The sequence below is a fragment of the Drosophila sulfurigaster genome, chromosome X (genome assembly GCF_023558435.1).
Source record: "Drosophila sulfurigaster albostrigata strain 15112-1811.04 chromosome X, ASM2355843v2, whole genome shotgun sequence".
Classification (NCBI taxonomy): Eukaryota; Metazoa; Arthropoda; class Insecta; order Diptera; family Drosophilidae; genus Drosophila; species Drosophila sulfurigaster.
In genome coordinates this window covers 588512-606363 of record NC_084885.1, presented here as the reverse complement: position 1 = coordinate 606363, position 17852 = coordinate 588512, and the positions used below count along the sequence as shown (strand labels likewise).

The window sequence follows — 17852 nt, the reverse complement described above, 5'->3', positions numbered from 1 at the left end:
AGCGTCGGCTCACCCTTTATACCAGACTCTACTTGGAAAATAAAAAAGAAGAACTTTCTTAACAAAGGTTTGAAAAAAAAAACAAGAACAAGAGCATTTTTTTATTTAAGAAGTCCACGAACAGTTTTTGCTTGGAATTTTTTCGTACATTTTTGTTTTGCAATGTATAGAAGCATTAAACTAAATTCTGCGTTTATATAAATTCAATACCTCTCTTAGTTCGGTAAGTATAATGATTTAAGATAGTCGGTTGCTACTAGTTAAAATTATGTGTTATCCACTATATATCCATATAGTATATTAGACAAGAAAAATAATAAACCAAAAAGTATAGACAGTATATTAAATATTGTTATTTCTACTATAAAAGTTTAATAGTTTTGTTAAACTGGTAAACTGTAACTTTCCACCAATTTTATGCTATTGTATCCAAAACAAATCTTAACAAAATAGGAGTAACGCAAGCAAAAATATTACGAAAACTATCTAATGCTCCCTGGTACATGCGCATGAGAGATATAGAGAAGGATCTCAAGGTCCCCAAGGTTGACGATGCTATTCGGAAGCATTCGAATAACTTTCTTCAGAGAATGGATTTTCATCCCAACGCATTAGCGAGAAGGCTAAGAAATGCTCCAAGAAAGAGAAGACTGAGGAGGTGCCATCCACAGGACCTACCTACGAGGTCCCTTGTATAACATAATATATATATGTTATGTATGTAGTATAATAACATATAATACATAGTATTGTATGAATAATGAATACATAATATGAATAATTGTTAGTATTTTTTTTTTTTTTTTTAAGGTGTAACTTGTCAAGCTGCCAAAAAGGTAGCAGAACACCTGTTAAATAATAAAATATACAAATTTTTCCAAAAAAAATTATATTATTAAGCAAAAAAATATCAGTTCTTCCAGCTAAAGGCTAAAGCAAGCAACGCTAATTTACATTAGTTACACATTTTGTTATCTATGGATTTATTATTATTTATAAACTATGCTTAAAAAGTGATAACAATAATAATAATAATAAGTTGTTCAGTTATTTACTTCATTACAATCCCAAATGTCTCCTGCGACACTAAATATAAATTGTAAAACCCGGAACTTGTTTCGATGTCTACTTTGGATGCTCCATCATTCATTGTGATGTTCTCACATCCATTTAGTGTGGTTATTGTTGTTGTTGGGGCCATCCATCACTTGGGGTTATCCCTTTAGACGCATCGCGAAGCAGCAGCAGCTAGTTAATAGAGAAAAAACCCCCCGCAGTCATTTGCAAATGTTTTCTTATCATATTCGTAATTCCGTTTATTTTCAGCATTTAGTTTCAGTTGTTTCATGTTTTGTTTTGTTTTCTTTTTAATGTCTTTGTTTATCTTGAAGCAAATTTCTACACAACATTTGCGATTTGTATTTCTTATGTATTTGTTTTGTTCAATTTTGTTTTTTCATTGCATTATCAAAAAGTGAAGGAAATTGTAAACGAGGGTAGAAAATCAACTGAATAGCTTTGGGTATGTTATGTATATAGATAGTACTATTGATTTGGGTCTAGCTGTTATTTAATTCCCATTTACTTGATTTAGTTGTTGTAGTTGTTGTTGTCCGCTGTGTTTGCTTTCTTTTTGTGTACTTCTATTTATTTAAATTTATATAATTATATTAAGGTTGTTCATTTTTGTATTCTTTTCTTTTTCTTTAACTATTCTAGACTACGATGATCATTCAAAGCTGCACTATCGCTCCTCATTCACTCGCTAGGACAACAAAAAAAAAAAGCGTTTACGATATTATTATATTTAATGCATATGGTTCTATCATAATCTTAACTCGCCAGAAACTGTTCGAATTTGACTAACACAATCATAGTAATTATAATTGTAATTGTAATTATAATATTAATAATAATAATAATAATTAATAGTACAGAACATAATTGCCGAAAAAAAAAGAAATATTAACAAAGAATTTTGCATTCAATTGCGGAAAGGATGAAAGTGCTGTGGCTCAGAGCTTAGCTATTGGCTCAGATTGTGTCCATTAATCGCGGAGCGCTTTTTGTTTGGCATGCTTCTTCAAGCCGGTGGTGGGCGTGGCTTGGGCGGCTGACGATGTTGACGTCGAGTTGCTGCGCGTCTTCTTGTGCAGCCGCTTGTGATAGCTTTGCGCCAGCGAATTGACAATTGATACAACGAAATAGCAAACCATGCCAATCACAAATGTCTCAAAGATCTTGGACAACAGATTGCCGGAGTCACCACCGCTAGCGCCAGCGCCGCGTCGATGCAATCGCTGCTTCTGGTTCTCAAGGAATCCCTTAAACGGCTGCTGCAGCTTCCGGCCAAAGATTGGCAGCGAGGCCAAAAGATCGACGGCACGCTCGATCAGAGACTCATTGAACGCAATAATCACAAAGACCTTCTGTATATGCATCTTGATGATGGCCTTGCCAATGAGCGTGGCGCCAAAGAATGTCCAGAATGGCACCAAGAAATGGCCACACGTGATGCCAGCCAAATCGAACAACGGATTGGGAATCTGCAACAAATAAGTCAGCATCAACATAAGCAAGCGTTTCAAATGAATGTTCAACATACGCTTGCACAAGCCAAGATGCCAAAGAAGCCAACGCGCTCGACCACACGCTCCATGAACAGTTTGCCCTTGTCCATGAGACTGAGGTTCTTCTGGTGTCGCTTCGCATTCAGGGCTTCAAACTCGGCCAGCTCATCGGCATCGTCCGGATCGTAGCCGGAGAGACGTGCCGCCTTGGCCATAAAATAGGGAGGAAGTTCGCCGAGCGCAGTGCCAGCGCCCCAAAGGAATGCCTCCAGACGCACCTTGGTCATAATGGACCAGATATCCGGCACACGCTTCACATACGGTTCCTCCGGACAAATGATGCTACAAATGGCAACAATGATTAGCTCAAAATGTTGTAAAGGAATAAACAGAATATTCAACTCACTCGTCGGGATAGGGCGGCTTGGGAAAGTTTAGGGAATTGCATTCGTAGGCGGCCAATGTGACGCTGGCTATGTGCGGACCTAAGTAGAGCAGAAACGTATGGAGACCGGTGCCGAGGCCAACGGATGAGAGAACGCCGAGGCCAATCCAGTAGACAAAGAACCAGGTGTTGCGACGCACCAGCTCAATGATCATTTGATGCGGCCCATCGATCTTGTAAATTATGCTAAATACAATGCCTAATACTATTAAAACAGCCAACAGGCCGCGTTGCTGCATTAATCTGAAAAGGACGGAGAGAGAAGAGAGAGAGAGAGAGAGAGAGAGAGAGAGAGATAATGGTAAATTGTGTACTATTGAAAAGTTATGGGTAAATTATAAACTAAGTTAAATTTAGCAAGAGAGCAGATGATCTAAATTACTTTGTTTTCTACGTCTAATGGCTAGGCTTTAATTTTGAATTTATGTTAAAAATTATCCTTGGTGATTGTTATCCTTTGATTAAAAACAAAACTAAATACATACAAAGGCGAAAAGATTAATAAAAAAAAACATACTTGCACATAGAAAACTTAATTATTAGAAGAATTGTGTGGCTTTATATTACATTTCGTTTAAGTTAATACAATTGTGTATTAAAGCGACAGTTAATAAATTGTGCAAATGTTCATAAAATGGATTTTCTTCTTATTGAACAGGCAACAGCTTCGTCTCTTCCGCTTTGTATTATTGTTAAGCATAAAAACTTTATCTAGAGGATTGAGCTGAAATGTTAAAGCTAAGTGGTAATCAAAAGGTTGAGAAAGTGACACTAAAAAACGTTGTCAGCTTAAATTGCTGTCTAGCGTTATACTTAGGACACCACTAAGGGATGTAGAATAATAATTTAAATAGCTAGCCCGATAAGAAGGGGCGATGACGATTCAACTCACCTGCTGCTCCAGGTGCGCAGCAATGCAATCAGTTCAAGTGCACAGTATTTGGACGTCTGCAGTGGACGACGCCAGAGCACCAGCTGTGCACGCTCGTTGCGCTCTTTGTCTTTTTGCTGTTTATCCTTTTTGCTTAACTGCATTTTGCTATTGTTGCCAGACTTTGTGTGTGCCGCTGCTGTCGTCGCTGTCGCTGAGCTGTTGTTGCTGCTACTGCTACTAATTGTTGTAAATGAGGTGTTGCTGTTGGAGTTGCTGCTGCTGCTGCCGCTGCCGCTTTTAGTGCTGCCATTGGGCGGCTGTTTCTTTTGGCTCTTGTTGTTGCTGTTGCTGCTGCTGCTGTTTGTGTCGTCCTGTTTGCGTTGGCGTGTGCTATTCGCATGGCTGGCTGTGTCCTTTTTGCTGTGTTGTGACATTTAGGCGAGTTTCTACAAAAACAAAAGCGAAATAATCACTAATTTGATTTTTAATTCAATGAAGGCGATCAATTTATTTCGTTAAGCAGTGTGACCAGCTGTCGTTGCTTGACTTTCAAATCGAACAGCTGTTGTGAGTTATCGATAATTTGAATGATCGTAAGGCAAAAAATAAAATATGCATGGTGTTCCTCCAATTGTAATTGCTACGAATATTTGCAACAAACAATTACAGTGTATTTGTATATTTAACGATTTGAAAAGCAATCAGAACCTTCAATGATTTTCCGATTGACCCTTGTTTCATAAGTCGGCTGGGCTACTGGTTTTATCCGCTATACTGCCGGTTTTTCTTTTTGTCTTTTTTTTGGTTAGTTGGCAACACAGCAAACTAAAAATACGCGTGTATTGCTGCTTCTGCCTCTTTGTGTCATGTGTGTACATACATACATACATGTATGTACTTGAGCGCGCGGGAAAAGCACAACAATTACAACAACAACAACAAGAACGGCGACGGCGGATTATCATACGATATTCAAGCACCAATAAAATGAATCCACATGCGTTACGTTCGTTGCTAAAAACAGGGCACCAACGCACACACACACGTGTTGTTTACCTATGCATGTGTACGTGTGCATGTAATTTTTAAAAAGCGTGGCAGTTGACAACAACAACAACAATGAGAGCGTCAATAACACAAGTACATAAAAATCATGCTGACCAGCAGCAAAGAGTGGACAGATATTAATACACACACACACACACACACACACATACAGCTGTCTATGCGGGTTTACGGCATTTAGGGTGGCCCACACGGGAGGAGGGGCAACGGCGACTTCTGCGCTGCTGCTTAATCAGCTGTTTGTCTGCGCATTGTTGTTGTTCTGTTCGAGGCTACAGTCTCGCCATACACAACACTACACGTATGTGCCATACAATTGTATGTGTGTGTAAATGATAATTGAATAAAAAGCGCTTAGTTGCCAATGCTGTCGTTGTTGTTGTTGTCGTACGAAACGTTTCTTATGCAGTGGCAACTTCTGCACTCGGCTGTTGTTGTTCTTCTTCTTGGTGTTTTTTTGTTTTTGGGGTGGCAAATGGCGCAGCGTCGCCACAGCATTGAAGAACACAAAAACCCCATATACAAATAGCAATAACAACAACAAAGGTAGACACAAAGCCAGGGCAACGACAAATGAATGCATCAGAAAAAAACGAGCTCAAAACAAAAATCAATTGCAGTGCACATGTCGTTTCACGATTTTTTGCCATGACTACACAAATAATAATTCATGTGTTTTTCAATAAGCACAATTTGTTTGCATGGCAATATCAAAAACAACAACAACAATAACAAACACTAAAGTTAACACTTCTCTTTGGACGTCGAGGCGCCTGTTTTGTAACTAAGGGCGGCTGATTTGTGCCCTGTATTGTAAACTGCAAAAAAAAAAACGCACACACACAATAAAATTTTACCTGATTTCGGTAGTGTAAATTAATTGATAATTCTCTTGCTACTCGACTGCACTTGTTTTTTTTCACATAAAAACGAATAGAACGTAGTTAATTTATAAAATTCACGAAGCCTACGCCTGACATCAACAACACGTACATCAAACTCCGGCTAAACAACAGAATTCTAACTTTTTTCTTAAAGAAGAGCTTTATGAAAAGCTCTTTCATTTAACACCTGTGTCAGGGTGTCACCATATGCAATTTTTCCAAAATGAACGTTTTAACGCCTAGGCTATATACCAAGATAAAGAAATCCCTACAACTCTCACTTGGTCACACTACATTTAACAGTTTCTAAAAACACACAAAATGGCGCGTCACCTTTAACCGCTTTTATGTCATATATCTGATCAAATATTTTACAAAATACAATTTTCGCAAAAATGTGAGATAAACATTTTTCATCCGAATGAAAGCAAATAGTAAGAAGCAGTTAATGCTCCAAAAATCAAAAAAAAAAAAAATGGAGCTCCTAGTATCTTACTGTACACTATTAATTATATTACATATTACGCTGTTTACGGTCATACATTTTAATCAGATAGCGATAATAATAATATAAAACATGGTCGGGTTGCCAATTTACCAGTGCTAGTGCATCGCATTAACGATTTTCTTGTTTTTCTACGCTTAAAAATACTGAATTGCTCATGTAAAAGTTGGACTGTAAGTCTGTTAACGGTTAATGTTATGTTGATTGGAATGAGCAGAGCTATCGATATTGATTATTGTCAGCTATAAAAATACTATGTACCTAAATTAGTAATATGACTTTTCGATTATCGATTTCGATTATTATCATCCAGAAAAGTATTATGTACCGAAATTAGTACTATTTTCCCCGACACTTGAGTTCTGTTTGTTTACTTCGTAAGGCCACTGAAAATATAAAACGGTGTATGACTTATCACTAAAGATAACAAAGCATACGCTTTGTGGCAGAATAGATTTGAACGATTGGAGCATATCTTTCCCAGGGATGAACTGTTTGACCGATAGGCCTAGAGGGTGAGCCAGAGCGGAGGAAAAATAATAAAGAGAATGCAATAACAGCGAAATGTTGTTCGTTTGATTTTTTGGACGAGTTAGTCAACTGTTTTTATATATTTTTTTGTATTTATTTAATTAATAATAGATTAATTATTGTACGCTTAACCGAGAGAGTCCTATTCGTAACCATACACACTAAATATGCACAAAATTTTGTTGTATTATTAGACATAAAGTTCAAATGAAGTAAAATGTCTACATCATCAAACATGAAAATTCTACGATACACAAGAGAATTGCAAGATTTAAAAAAATATATATTCATTAAAAGGGGAGAAACTGAACAAACTAGTGCCAAGTAAATAATGTTAAAGCATAGGTAATTTTCAAATACTAGCGCGAATAGAAAATGTTGTTATCAAATAATTTTCACATAACATTTGTCTTGGATTTTTTTGTTTACATTTTTTAAGATCTTTTTAATTGTGTTTTTGTGGTGTTTTTCTTTTTCTCAATATTTCTTTTTTTGTTTTCTTTTGTTTGTTATTTCACTTTACTGCCTTAGACCTGCACAATTTGTTTAGCTATCATTCTTTTTTCTTTTCCATTTTCGTTTTTTTGCATTATATTTTAAACTGCATTGCTAAACGTAAAATATATGTATGTATATATAGAATTTTCTGTATAGGTTGTTGTTTGTTGCATGGGAGAGATGCAGTCAATTTTCTACTTGTCCATGCCGTAGACATTCTCATCGGAGTAGGCTATGTACAGGAAATAATCCTCCTCGTGATGTTCCTACAAGTGAAAGAGATGAAAAAAGCCTGGTGTGAGCAAAGCGTATTGATGAAATTAGGGTGGAGATATATGCTTACCTGGTAAAGGGAGCCCATGGTTGCAGATGTTGGGGGAATGACATTGTTCACGAAGAAGAAGAGTGCATCCTCGGGACGCAGGTGAATGCGTTTGCGGATGAGGAAATAGAATTGGCCGACAGTCAAATCCGATGGCACCAAATACTTCTTTTTGTCCAAATCACCGATGCGCGCCTTTGGTGCCTTCTCAACAATCACCTGTAAAGACGAAATAAAACGAAAAGGATTTAGTTACGTGCTTGTATATAATAAAAATTATTTAAATTGTCAAATGAAAACGAATTGCGTCTTTGATAAAAATAAGCAACAATAAAAACTACGTGACGATACGCGATACGTTTTCCACACACACACACAAACACACACGCAAACACGTCGAATGCACATTCATCATTCTTACGTAGTTTGCTAACAAATTGTAATTGCATGTTTGCGAACAAAGAGAACAAAGTTAATTACAAAACAACAACAATGTGAACGGTTAACAGGTTGTGGTATTCCTGCGCTGCTTAAAAGGGAAGGAATGCAAGTGGAATTCTTAGCATAACATTGCTGTTAAGATAAGCTTAAAGCTTAGCGTATAAATTGCCAAAAAAAAACAATGTTGTGTTTGCCTGACACCCGTCCGCCCCACGTCATTGGCCGTTCTCAAGGTGAAGGTGGCCTGCGGCATTATTTATGTACATTACGTACATTCATACCATATATACATACACAAACAAACTACATATGTATGTATATGTACATGTTATTGTGCACAATATAGACATACATACATACATATTTGCCACTGAGCGACCAGCTGGCCTTGCCTGCATTTGCTTGCTCATCAGCTGTTATGTGATTTGTGTTAGCTGCTTGCCAAAAAAAAATTAAAATAAAATGAAATGCAACAACAATATTCTTTTGAAATCCAAAACAAGCAAAACACAAATTGTGGCTCAAATTTAGACATTAGCCAAACAGAAACAGAGAGCATTGCGTTCGCGCGCAATAGAAAAGGAGAGAGAAAGGGATGGAAGGATGCTTGCAATGCATGATCATCATCGCATTATTTTGAAACACAGAAGAGAGCTTTTGGCAGCAAGGTTGTACTGCATTTTACTGATAAGGGGATAAAGAGAGCTTTGCTCTCTCCAGAATGTGTGACTATTGTATTCATTTACGCCGCCACCACAAAATTGTGAAATAAGCAAACAAAGAGTAAACAGTACAAAAGTTCCTATGACTAATTGCGAATGCGAAAAAAACAAAAAGAAATAAAAGCAACTATTTCTGCTATTAGCCAAATTCATGGAGTGCGTTTGCTTTTTTTATGCGCAGTAATTAAGTAGTCTAGCGAGCATTTTCGCGAATCAACAAACGAAAACAACAAATTTTTGATTTACAATCAACAAAAAAACAAATAAAAAAACAACTGGCTGGTTGGCCGTGTGACGGGAATGACGAGTGGGGGCATCAAACGCTGTGAGGGGGGATTCACGAAGCAACCAAGTGAAAAACAACAATTCAACAGCTGGGGGAGAGCGAGTCAGCTATCTAGCAGTTGACTCGTTCGCACTCACACATATACAAGCTGAACAAAGCCTGTTTCGTGTGTATGTACATGTATGTATGTGTGCGTGTGTGTGCAAACACCAATTTTGTTTGATTTTCACTAGATCTTTTGGCAAGTATTAAGGCTGCCAAGTGCATTTTCTTTTCATACAACAGATGTGAAAAACTGCTCTTAATAATTATATGCTCAGTAACGGTCATAAAATTATTAACAATTACTGCTGAAGTGAATATGCGCATTATTGATTTTCCGCACTGAACAACAACAACCAAATAGAACGACGCAAAACAATCGCATACATACAAACAACCCACACAAAAACACACACGCATACACACATGCATACATAAACACACACAGAGTAGGGCTGGATAAAATATACGTATATACATATGAAGGTAAAGAGAAATAAATAAAGAAAAAATAATTTGTACTCACAGGCACACGGTCAGGATATTTACGGCGGATCTTGTCGCCTTCGGCGCGACGCTTTTCAAATGCATGCTCCTCCTTGTATTGAAACTTCATGATTGTTCTTGTTAAATAATTGTATAAGAAACGCAGTTTTCACTTTATACTCTTCAGACCAAACAACAAAAAAAAAGCAAGCTGTCACTCTCGTATGTGTTTCACTTATGATGGCTGCGCACTTCATTCAGTCTAGAAGTAGAGAAACATCGATATATCGATACATTTGAAAATGGCTTAATCATCGATATTTTTGTTTCGGTGAATATCGATATTTTGCAGAAAGATTATTTATTATTAAGTGTTTATTATTATGCTTTTGGATGAAATCCAACAATCTTTTTTATAAAAGTTTATTCTGAGTATAATTTCCTTCGAAAATATGATGGGAATTGATATTCGCATACATCGATGGTAGCAAAAATGGTAATCGAACATTTGAAATATTTTAAATATGGATGTTTTTGCAGCGGAAATATAGTCTTATGCCAAATGTTTGAAAGCTCGTATTTTTCGGCAATAATTAAATTTATTTTGAACATCATTTTTAAAATCCAATTAGAATGCAGTGTGGCCATATATTTAATTAATAATTTTAGTGTTGACAAACTGTGTTGAAAAAGAAAACTGTAAAACAGTGTTGTAAGTAGTGAAAACAATCGAATTTCGAGGTAATGAATCGATGACTTGGACTCATCTCTAAGCGTTGGTTCTTTTCCTCCGTGGTTTTCGAGTAATAAGATGGCCCCAACTGTAAGTGCTCCAGAAAAATCGTGAAAATGTTGCGCCATCACAAATAAAACATTCAAAATAAATGCAAAATATGCAAGCATCAAGTGTGTGAAATGCAATGAACGTGTTATTTGAATTGTGCGACTGCAATTAAATGATATACAAAAGTAATAAAGTAATATTTTTTTTGTGTGTTTGAAATAGGCCAAGACCAACAAGGGTGATACAAAGGCGCCGGCTGCCAAGCCCGCCGAGAAGAAGGCGGCACCAGCCGCAGCCAAGGGCAAAGTTGAGAAGCCCAAGGCTGAGGCTGCTAAGCCCGCAGCTGCCGCTGCCAAGAACGTGAAGAAGGCGCCGGAAGCCGCTAAAGACGTTAAGGCAGCAGCTGCTGCAAAGCCCGCTGCTGCTGCTAAGCCCGCAGCCGCTAAGCCAGCTGCTAAGGATGCCCCCAAGAAGGCACCCGCTGCAGCTGCTGCTCCCAAGAAGGACGCTAAGGCTGCTCCAGCTGCTGCTAAGAAGCCCGCCACCACCCCAGCTGCTGCCCCTCCAGCAAAGAAGGCTGCGCCAGCTGCCGCCAAGGCTGCTGCTCCCGCTGCTGCCGCCGTCGCTGCTCCAGCTGCAGCAGCTGCTGCCAAGCCCGCCGCCAAACCAGCGGCTGCTAAGCCCAAGGCAAAGGCTGCTGCTCCAGCGCCCAGCAAGGTGACGAAGAAGAACGTGCTGCGCGGCAAGGGACAGAAGAAGAAGAAGGTGTCGCTGCGTTTCACCATCGACTGCACCAACATTGCTGAGGACAACATCATGGATGTGGCCGATTTCGTAAGTACTTTGCCAGTCACAAAAAACTGCTTCGTTTTCCCCAGAAGCAGATTAAGATCTCCTAATATTAACAAGAAGCAAACACTCTGGAGAGCAGGGGAACATAACCTCAAAGCGACAACAGTGACGTCAGCGGCGTGTTCGTTCGATATCGATAACAAGCGATACCACACCAAGCTTTTCATTGCCGCAAACAGCAAGAGGCTCTGGATAAAAAGTTGTGGTTACAGTAAAAACTCTTCGGTAGCGATTAAACTGCACGCGGCTAGTATTGTGCTGCGTACGGTTAACAACTGCTGGAACAATGGAATATTCTCCATTAGTACACAAGTATTTTTGTGTTCGTCACTGTGGTCTATTTTGGTTTTTTTTTTTTAACCACTAAAATCGATATCAATCGATTGGCTTTGCATATCTGTTTTAATTTTTTTTTTTGCGTTTATCTGCATAAAAAAATTTCCTTCAGTTCGTGATCGTGCGACATGCAACGCGATTTTTCAGTAATTCTTATCTCTGGGTAATTCCCACACATAAAGGGGCTCTGGACACTGCACAACGGGGTAGCCTCTGATCGCCAGGACCTGGTCTGGCCAGTTTGGTGCAACCGTCTGTGAACAGCGTCAAGTCGTGCTATGTCTACCGCCACGTGGTGGGCCCTGGGTTGATCGCATCACAACCGTGGTGCGTCAGGCCGAAATTCATAGTGCGCCCTGCTATGAGCGTGTACAAAAATCTCTTAGTCACGCTGCAGGTTTCACCATTCAACATTCAATAGCAAGCAAAGCAATTTCAAAGAGACTTGGCTCTCTGCCTTCTGCCCACGAGTGTTTATGAAACACTTAGTCCACAAAAGCAGCTAAGCGGGGAAACTTGTGTTAAATTAGCAGGGCGCCTTACGACTGCCCGCCACACAAAAGCGTCATATATCCACGTCACCTCGAATTGGATCAGGTAATACGGTAAATCCCAGGGACAGCAAATTATGATTATAATTTTTAATGTAGACATTTTTTAATTGTTTTGGAGCGATATGAATTGTAATTGAATGTCATTTAGAACAAACTATTCATATCGTCCATGATTTCGAAGTATGAGATTTTGATGGTTTTTCTCGACGATATTGAGTTGTTTTTGTTTTTTAAGTATTGTTTTTGACACTACCGTTTAATACCATATTTAAAATTTCATCGTCAAGGAAGAACATTCAAATTAAAATGCAATTAGATTAAATATAACTTATAATGTTTACTGTCTCCGATGCAACAGCTTCTTTGCTCCTATCTTTTTGTGTCAAATAAATTAAGGCCACGCCGATTTGCCGTCAGAGAGTGAAAGCTTTTGCGAGTCGCTCTGATGGCAGTGTACTCAGTGGCAAATTAAAAAAATTGGTCACTCTTCTTTATTTGGGCCTTTTGCTGACCTTACCATTTGCTTTTGGCCTTAACAAAGACAGAGACAGCACTACTACTACGTCTAGTATTTTTCATCTCAATCCAATCGATAGATTTTGCTTCGAGTGGATTTACTTGCGTTCTCTTTCTAATTGATGCATTTCTCTTTTTCGCAGGAGAAATATGTGAAGGCTCGCCTTAAGGTCAACGGCAAGGTGAACAACTTGGGCAACAACGTCACCTTTGAGCGCTCCAAGATGAAGTTGATCGTCAACTCCGATGTCCACTTCTCTAAGCCCTACCTCAAGTACTTGACCAAGAAGTACCTGAAGAAGAACAGTCTGCGTGATTGGATCCGTGTTGTGGCCAACGAGAAGGACTCATACGAGCTGCGCTACTTCAGAATTAGCTCCAACGACGATGAGGACGATGAAGCCGAGTAAAGATTACAACACAAAACATTTTTTACAACTGTTTTCCAATGACTAATACATGTGTCATGTAGCAGAATAACATGGTTACCAGATTAAAACGCGTAAAAATATAATCTTAACATTGTTTATTCATTTGTTGTTTCCCTTTTTAGACAGGATTTTGTTTTGAATATGTTCTACTCCAGTTATTAATATGTTTATGTGAAGCATGTTGGAGAACACTTGTTACTTAAATATACACAATGTTCTCTCAAAGTTTTCGATCAAACTGTATAATATATTTTGGTTAAACATCACATTGTTAAAGGTCAATTCAAGCAATCCATTACCAATATCTCTCTAGCATGTCGATGGGTTTTTATCTTTTTACGACAATTTCCTCTTTTGAGTAAATGTAAATTCCTTGAATCATGGCTACCGATTGTTAAGAGACTATAAATGAAATCATGATAATAGGAAATAAATTGTGGTTGGAATTTTCCAATTTGTAGTTTGAAAATTAAAGATCAGGTTCGAAAATTTTCACACCAATTTTTAAAGATAGTAAATGGTAGATTTGGATATTTTGGAGAGTACTCGCATCGGAAGTGTATTATACTGTGCTTTAACATTTGTTCAGTTCTTTTTTATACCCGCTACCCGTTAGGTAGAATGGTACTATAACTTTGTCCTTTCAGGAAATATATATAACAGGAGAAGGAGCTATTTCTCAAACTAAAAAGTGTATCAACAAGATATAGCTTCATATGTCCGTGTGTCTGTCCGTTCATATGAATAACTAGATCTCAGAAGTTGTAAGAGATAATTTGTTAATTTTGCATTAACAGATTAAGTTTAAGTTTTAGATTTTTGCCACGCCCACTTCCGCCCACTCAAATTGACAATAATCGAATAACAAGCGTAATAATAAAGCTAGATAAATACATTCAATAACTACCGAATTTAGGACTCCTGAAGAATTGCCTATGATCAGATAACAAATTGTGGATGTTATTTAAGAAATGATTTGTATGGTTACAATTTCCTACTGCAATAAGTTGCTTTAGCTGACAATCTGGTTTATATATTTTGTACGCTATGGTATATTTTAAATACAGTACTATATCGAAATACCAAATATTATCCCTGGTATGTTTTCAGATTTTTTTTGTTATATTTTTAGGATATAGTTTTATTAAAAATGGAAATTGGGTATCATACAGTCGAACACACTCAACTGCAGCTTTCTTACTTTTTTCTTGATGTCTGTAAAGTGAAATACAGATTACTACAAAAAGTGTGATTAAAAGTATTTTTATTTCGTTAGTCGGCACTAATCTTTTGCAACTGTTAAAGTTAACGTTAAAATTACGTTTTACTGAACAATGTATTTTTTATTGCTGCAAATATTTTGCGGTTGAAAAAACCTGTAACTTTGTTGTGGATTTTCAACTATCCGAATTATTGAAAACACATCAAAATATTTAATACGTCTGTAGATGTTTGTCTATATGGTTATTTTGTTGTAATTAGCTGATTGAATGAATGTTTTTCTCCTTGCTGCAAGTCGAAACAAGACAGACCAGTTCTTTATAATATATATAAGGGAGAATGTCATTTTGTTTAGTACGCGCATGCATAATTAGTAGTTAATAATTCTTACTGCGCATTTGTTCTTATAATTGTTGCTTTCAAATGCATGGAATTTAAGTCTGAGAAGAGTTCTTCCCATCCGTTTCTCCATAATATATCATATGTACGAGTATGTATATACGTATTGCTATCTTCCTACCTCTCCCTCCCTCTCTCTTTCTCTCTCTATACTTCCTATGTTCCTATCTCTCTTCCTTCTTCGATTCCATGAACCACCATAAATAAATAGTTGAGGTCAATCCATATTTTTCTGTGTATAGTATACACTGTATACCATAAAAATAAAGCACAGTTGAAAGAGATATTTGGAGTCATCTTCAACTGTTCCACGATTGGGTGAGAGATGGTATTGCATGATTGAACAACAACAGTTCAGACAGACAGTTGTTCAATAAAAGTGAAAGCTGCTGCTGTTGGGTGTCAAGTGTTTTCTATTGTTCAAGTTGTTGCTGTGCAGTCTATGGGAAAAGAGTTTTGCCAAGAAAAAGATCAACTTTGGCAGCTTGGAGTGCGGGTGTTATGTTTATTAAGCTTTTATTGAATCAGTAATTATGACCAGAAGAACAAACACGAATAAAAAACAAAACAATAAAATATATAATACAAAATTGAGCAAACAACTGTGAGCTGTGGCTTAAACGAGTGTTTAAGCGTATTGTAATACTACCAATTGATTGAAGATTGATTATAAGCAACAAATTGCGATATATGTATATATATATAGTATACTATACTGAGATATGTCTTTTCATTTCCTTTTTTTTTTTGTGTTAAGTGGTCCACATTTTGTCTTGAGTTTCTTCAATTTTTAAGTATTTTTTAGAGATTCACAGTTAACGTTACAGGGAATATTGATGCATTCGAGCTTAGCTGCCTTATCATCATCACCATCATCGTCGTCTTCGTCTTTATCATTATAATCATCACAAGTGAAGGCCATTGGTATTAATATATCATCAGGCGTTTAGTTTTCAACCTACAACATACGAATTAAGAATACTCTACGGACAATTACTACAATAGTTAGCAATGCAACCATCATCCACATCATCATGGTAATTGCATTTAAAAATTGCTGCTAGGGTCGCGCTAGAGGACGTGGATTTGTGTGTGGGTTCGTGGCTAGGGGTGCAGTGGGTGAGGCTAATAAAGAGTGCAAAGCAAAAAACGAAACCAGAATGACGACACTTAATTGCCACCCGCTGCGGCAAAGCGCACCACAAAAGCAGCCAGAGCAGCAAACATCGGCCACATGGCGTGCAACGTGCTGCTGCAAATGCTGCTGGCTCCGCTGTTGCTGGAGCGCACAGCTGCCTGATCGGGTGGCAACAACGCTGGCTGGCTGGTGGTAATCGGTGCCAATGGTGCCAGCGGTGGCGACATCGCTGCTGGTGGCGAGCCAAGGGGTGCAAGGGGTGCTGGCTCCGAGCCGGGAGCAACAGCGGGCGGTGGCGGTGCCGGATAGCAGGCAATCTTCTCGACCTCCACCATTTTGCTGCTGTCAGTGGGATCCGTCTCGTTGACCTTGGTTGGCACACAGATGATGCTACCAGCTGCCGGTGATGCAGGTGCTACCGCTCCCGCTGCTGCTGGATCCGTAGTATTCGACATGGGCATGGTGGCATTGTCTGGCGCAAATGGTGCGAGCTGAGCGGGCTGCATTGCCTCCATTTGAGTGCCATTCACTGGAAGAACAGGAACACCTGCTGCTGCTGGTGGTGCTGCTGCTGCGCCTGCATTGATGACCGTGGTGCCATCGCTGGCATTGACGGGCACACCATTGTTAATGATAATGATGCGATCCTGGCCAGCTGCGGGTGCAGGTGGCGCTGCGGCCACGGGATGGGACGAACTGCCGCCAGAGGAGCTCAACAAATGAGTGACCACTGCGCCAGTGGCAGCGCCAGCCAATGCGCCAGTTACTACAAAGAAAGTTGATTGGTTACTTGATGATTCACCGATTGTTGTTGCGCTTTGTTGTTGACTTACGAAAGCCTGGACCAGATGAACCCGATTGCTGAGGTGGTTGTGCATACAAGGTGGCGCCTGGTGGCAACGCCGCGCCTGCCTGATAGTACGTGGCACCTGGTGGAGGGGCTGCAGCTGCAACCGGATGATAGCCAGTGTTGGGCATATGTCCAGCAGATGGATAAAAAGTGGCGCCGGGGGGCAACTGATTGGGCTGATAATAGGTAGCACCTTGTGGCACGCCCGCATATTGCTGTCCATGATTTTGACTGGGCTGGATGGGGGCATGGTAGGAGGGTTGTGGTTGTGGTGCGGCGCCGTAGTTGGGTGCTTGATAGGCGGGCGCTGGCACAGGCTGATGTGACTGACCTTGTTGCTGTGGCACATTCCAGCCGATGGGCGAACCGTTCTGATTATTATTGTTGTTGTTGCCAGAGACGGGCGAGTTGGCGGAGTGAGTTTGCGTGGCGGTCGGTCGATTGGGTTGAGCGTTGTAGTTGTTGGAGTAGCTCAGTTTGGTCAGATCAGCATTGTTGCTATACTGTGGTGGCGGTGGCTGAGTCACACGGCCGCTAGATGGCGTCTTGCGCTGACTATTGCCTTGGGCACGACGGGCGTCCACAACATCAGGCGTCGTCAAGAGCAATGCCAATAAGCTGGTGACGACAACAAATGCGCACTTCGATGCAAAAGCCATAGTCACGTTTAACGATTTTCTATATGTACAATATGTACAAGCAGACAACGGAAATGAGATTTATTACCCTTTTGCAACAACTGTATATATTTTAAGCTACAGCTGTATGTATGTGCAAATTTATTACTGCGACTGGCTAAAAATCAAGCGATCAAATATCTCTCAACAAATAATGTAAATACGTGCATGCTAATTACCGAAAAGAAAAAACTTGTTTTTGCTTGCTCGCTCACGCGCTCGTTAGTTTGTTTATACACGATTACTAAGTGTTTAAGCACTACGACGAACAACAAACGACGCGCTCTGTCTGGACACCAAGTTCGGTTTAACAATAATATTGCGAAACTCAATCGGTTAATCAATGCTAAAAAGTCGCAGAAATATCGATGATGATATCGATGTCTTAGACATTTGTTTAAACATTGATTTTCTCGGCTAAAC

At 39.1% G+C, this 17852-nt stretch overlaps 4 protein-coding genes across 4 annotated transcripts; 1 reads left to right on the top strand and 3 right to left on the bottom strand.

Annotated features, from left to right (window-relative positions):
- Window positions 1–1290: 1290 nt before the first annotated feature.
- Window positions 1291–5995, bottom strand: LOC133848059 (vacuole membrane protein 1). Its single transcript, XM_062283437.1, has 5 exons — window positions 5812–5995; window positions 3908–4335; window positions 2977–3258; window positions 2606–2912; window positions 1291–2546 (listed from the first exon to the last, which is right to left on the bottom strand). Exons 2-5 carry the CDS (start codon window positions 4321–4323, stop codon window positions 2049–2051), a joined length of 1503 nt encoding a protein of 500 aa, XP_062139421.1. The 5' UTR covers window positions 4324–4335; window positions 5812–5995; the 3' UTR covers window positions 1291–2048.
- A 1284-nt stretch (window positions 5996–7279) lies between these two features.
- On the bottom strand, window positions 7280–9914 carry LOC133848069 (gamma-aminobutyric acid receptor-associated protein). Its single transcript, XM_062283448.1, has 3 exons — window positions 9712–9914; window positions 7716–7913; window positions 7280–7638 (listed from the first exon to the last, which is right to left on the bottom strand). The coding sequence occupies exons 1-3, from the start codon at window positions 9799–9801 to the stop codon at window positions 7567–7569; spliced, it is 360 nt and encodes a 119-aa protein (XP_062139432.1). The 5' UTR covers window positions 9802–9914; the 3' UTR covers window positions 7280–7566.
- Window positions 9915–10337: 423 nt separating this feature from the next.
- LOC133848067 (large ribosomal subunit protein eL22) lies at window positions 10338–13227 on the top strand. Its single transcript, XM_062283446.1, has 3 exons — window positions 10338–10494; window positions 10678–11289; window positions 12857–13227. Exons 1-3 carry the CDS (start codon window positions 10483–10485, stop codon window positions 13121–13123), a joined length of 891 nt encoding a protein of 296 aa, XP_062139430.1. The 5' UTR covers window positions 10338–10482; the 3' UTR covers window positions 13124–13227.
- A 2223-nt stretch (window positions 13228–15450) lies between these two features.
- On the bottom strand, window positions 15451–17763 carry LOC133848060 (uncharacterized). Its single transcript, XM_062283438.1, has 3 exons — window positions 17609–17763; window positions 16736–17430; window positions 15451–16668 (listed from the first exon to the last, which is right to left on the bottom strand). The coding sequence occupies exons 2-3, from the start codon at window positions 17409–17411 to the stop codon at window positions 15935–15937; spliced, it is 1410 nt and encodes a 469-aa protein (XP_062139422.1). The 5' UTR covers window positions 17412–17430; window positions 17609–17763; the 3' UTR covers window positions 15451–15934.
- Window positions 17764–17852: the final 89 nt, after the last annotated feature.

Bases quoted from the DNA above. Each gene is read 5' to 3' on its own strand.
- LOC133848069 (XM_062283448.1), bottom strand. From the start codon at position 9,801: ATGAAGTTTCAATACAAGGAGGAGCATGCATTTGAAAAGCGTCGCGCC. The intron at 7,914-9,711 runs GTGAGTACAAAT...TCGTCTTTACAG, and splicing joins AATATCCTGACCGTGTGCCT to GTGATTGTTGAGAAGGCACC. The intron at 7,639-7,715 runs GTAAGCATATAT...TTTCACTTGTAG, and splicing joins CCATGGGCTCCCTTTACCAG to GAACATCACGAGGAGGATTA.
- LOC133848059 (XM_062283437.1), bottom strand. From the start codon at position 4,323: ATGTCACAACACAGCAAAAAGGACACAGCCAGCCATGCGAATAGCACA. The intron at 3,259-3,907 runs GTGAGTTGAATC...CGTCCTTTTCAG, and splicing joins CTGCGCACCTGGAGCAGCAG to ATTAATGCAGCAACGCGGCC. The intron at 2,547-2,605 runs GTATGTTGAACA...TATTTGTTGCAG, and splicing joins GCATCTTGGCTTGTGCAAGC to ATTCCCAATCCGTTGTTCGA.
- LOC133848060 (XM_062283438.1), bottom strand. From the start codon at position 17,411: ATGGCTTTTGCATCGAAGTGCGCATTTGTTGTCGTCACCAGCTTATTG. The intron at 16,669-16,735 runs GTAAGTCAACAA...CTTTCTTTGTAG, and splicing joins TTCATCTGGTCCAGGCTTTC to TAACTGGCGCATTGGCTGGC.
- LOC133848067 (XM_062283446.1), top strand. The intron at 11,290-12,856 runs GTAAGTACTTTG...TCTTTTTCGCAG, and splicing joins TCATGGATGTGGCCGATTTC to GAGAAATATGTGAAGGCTCG.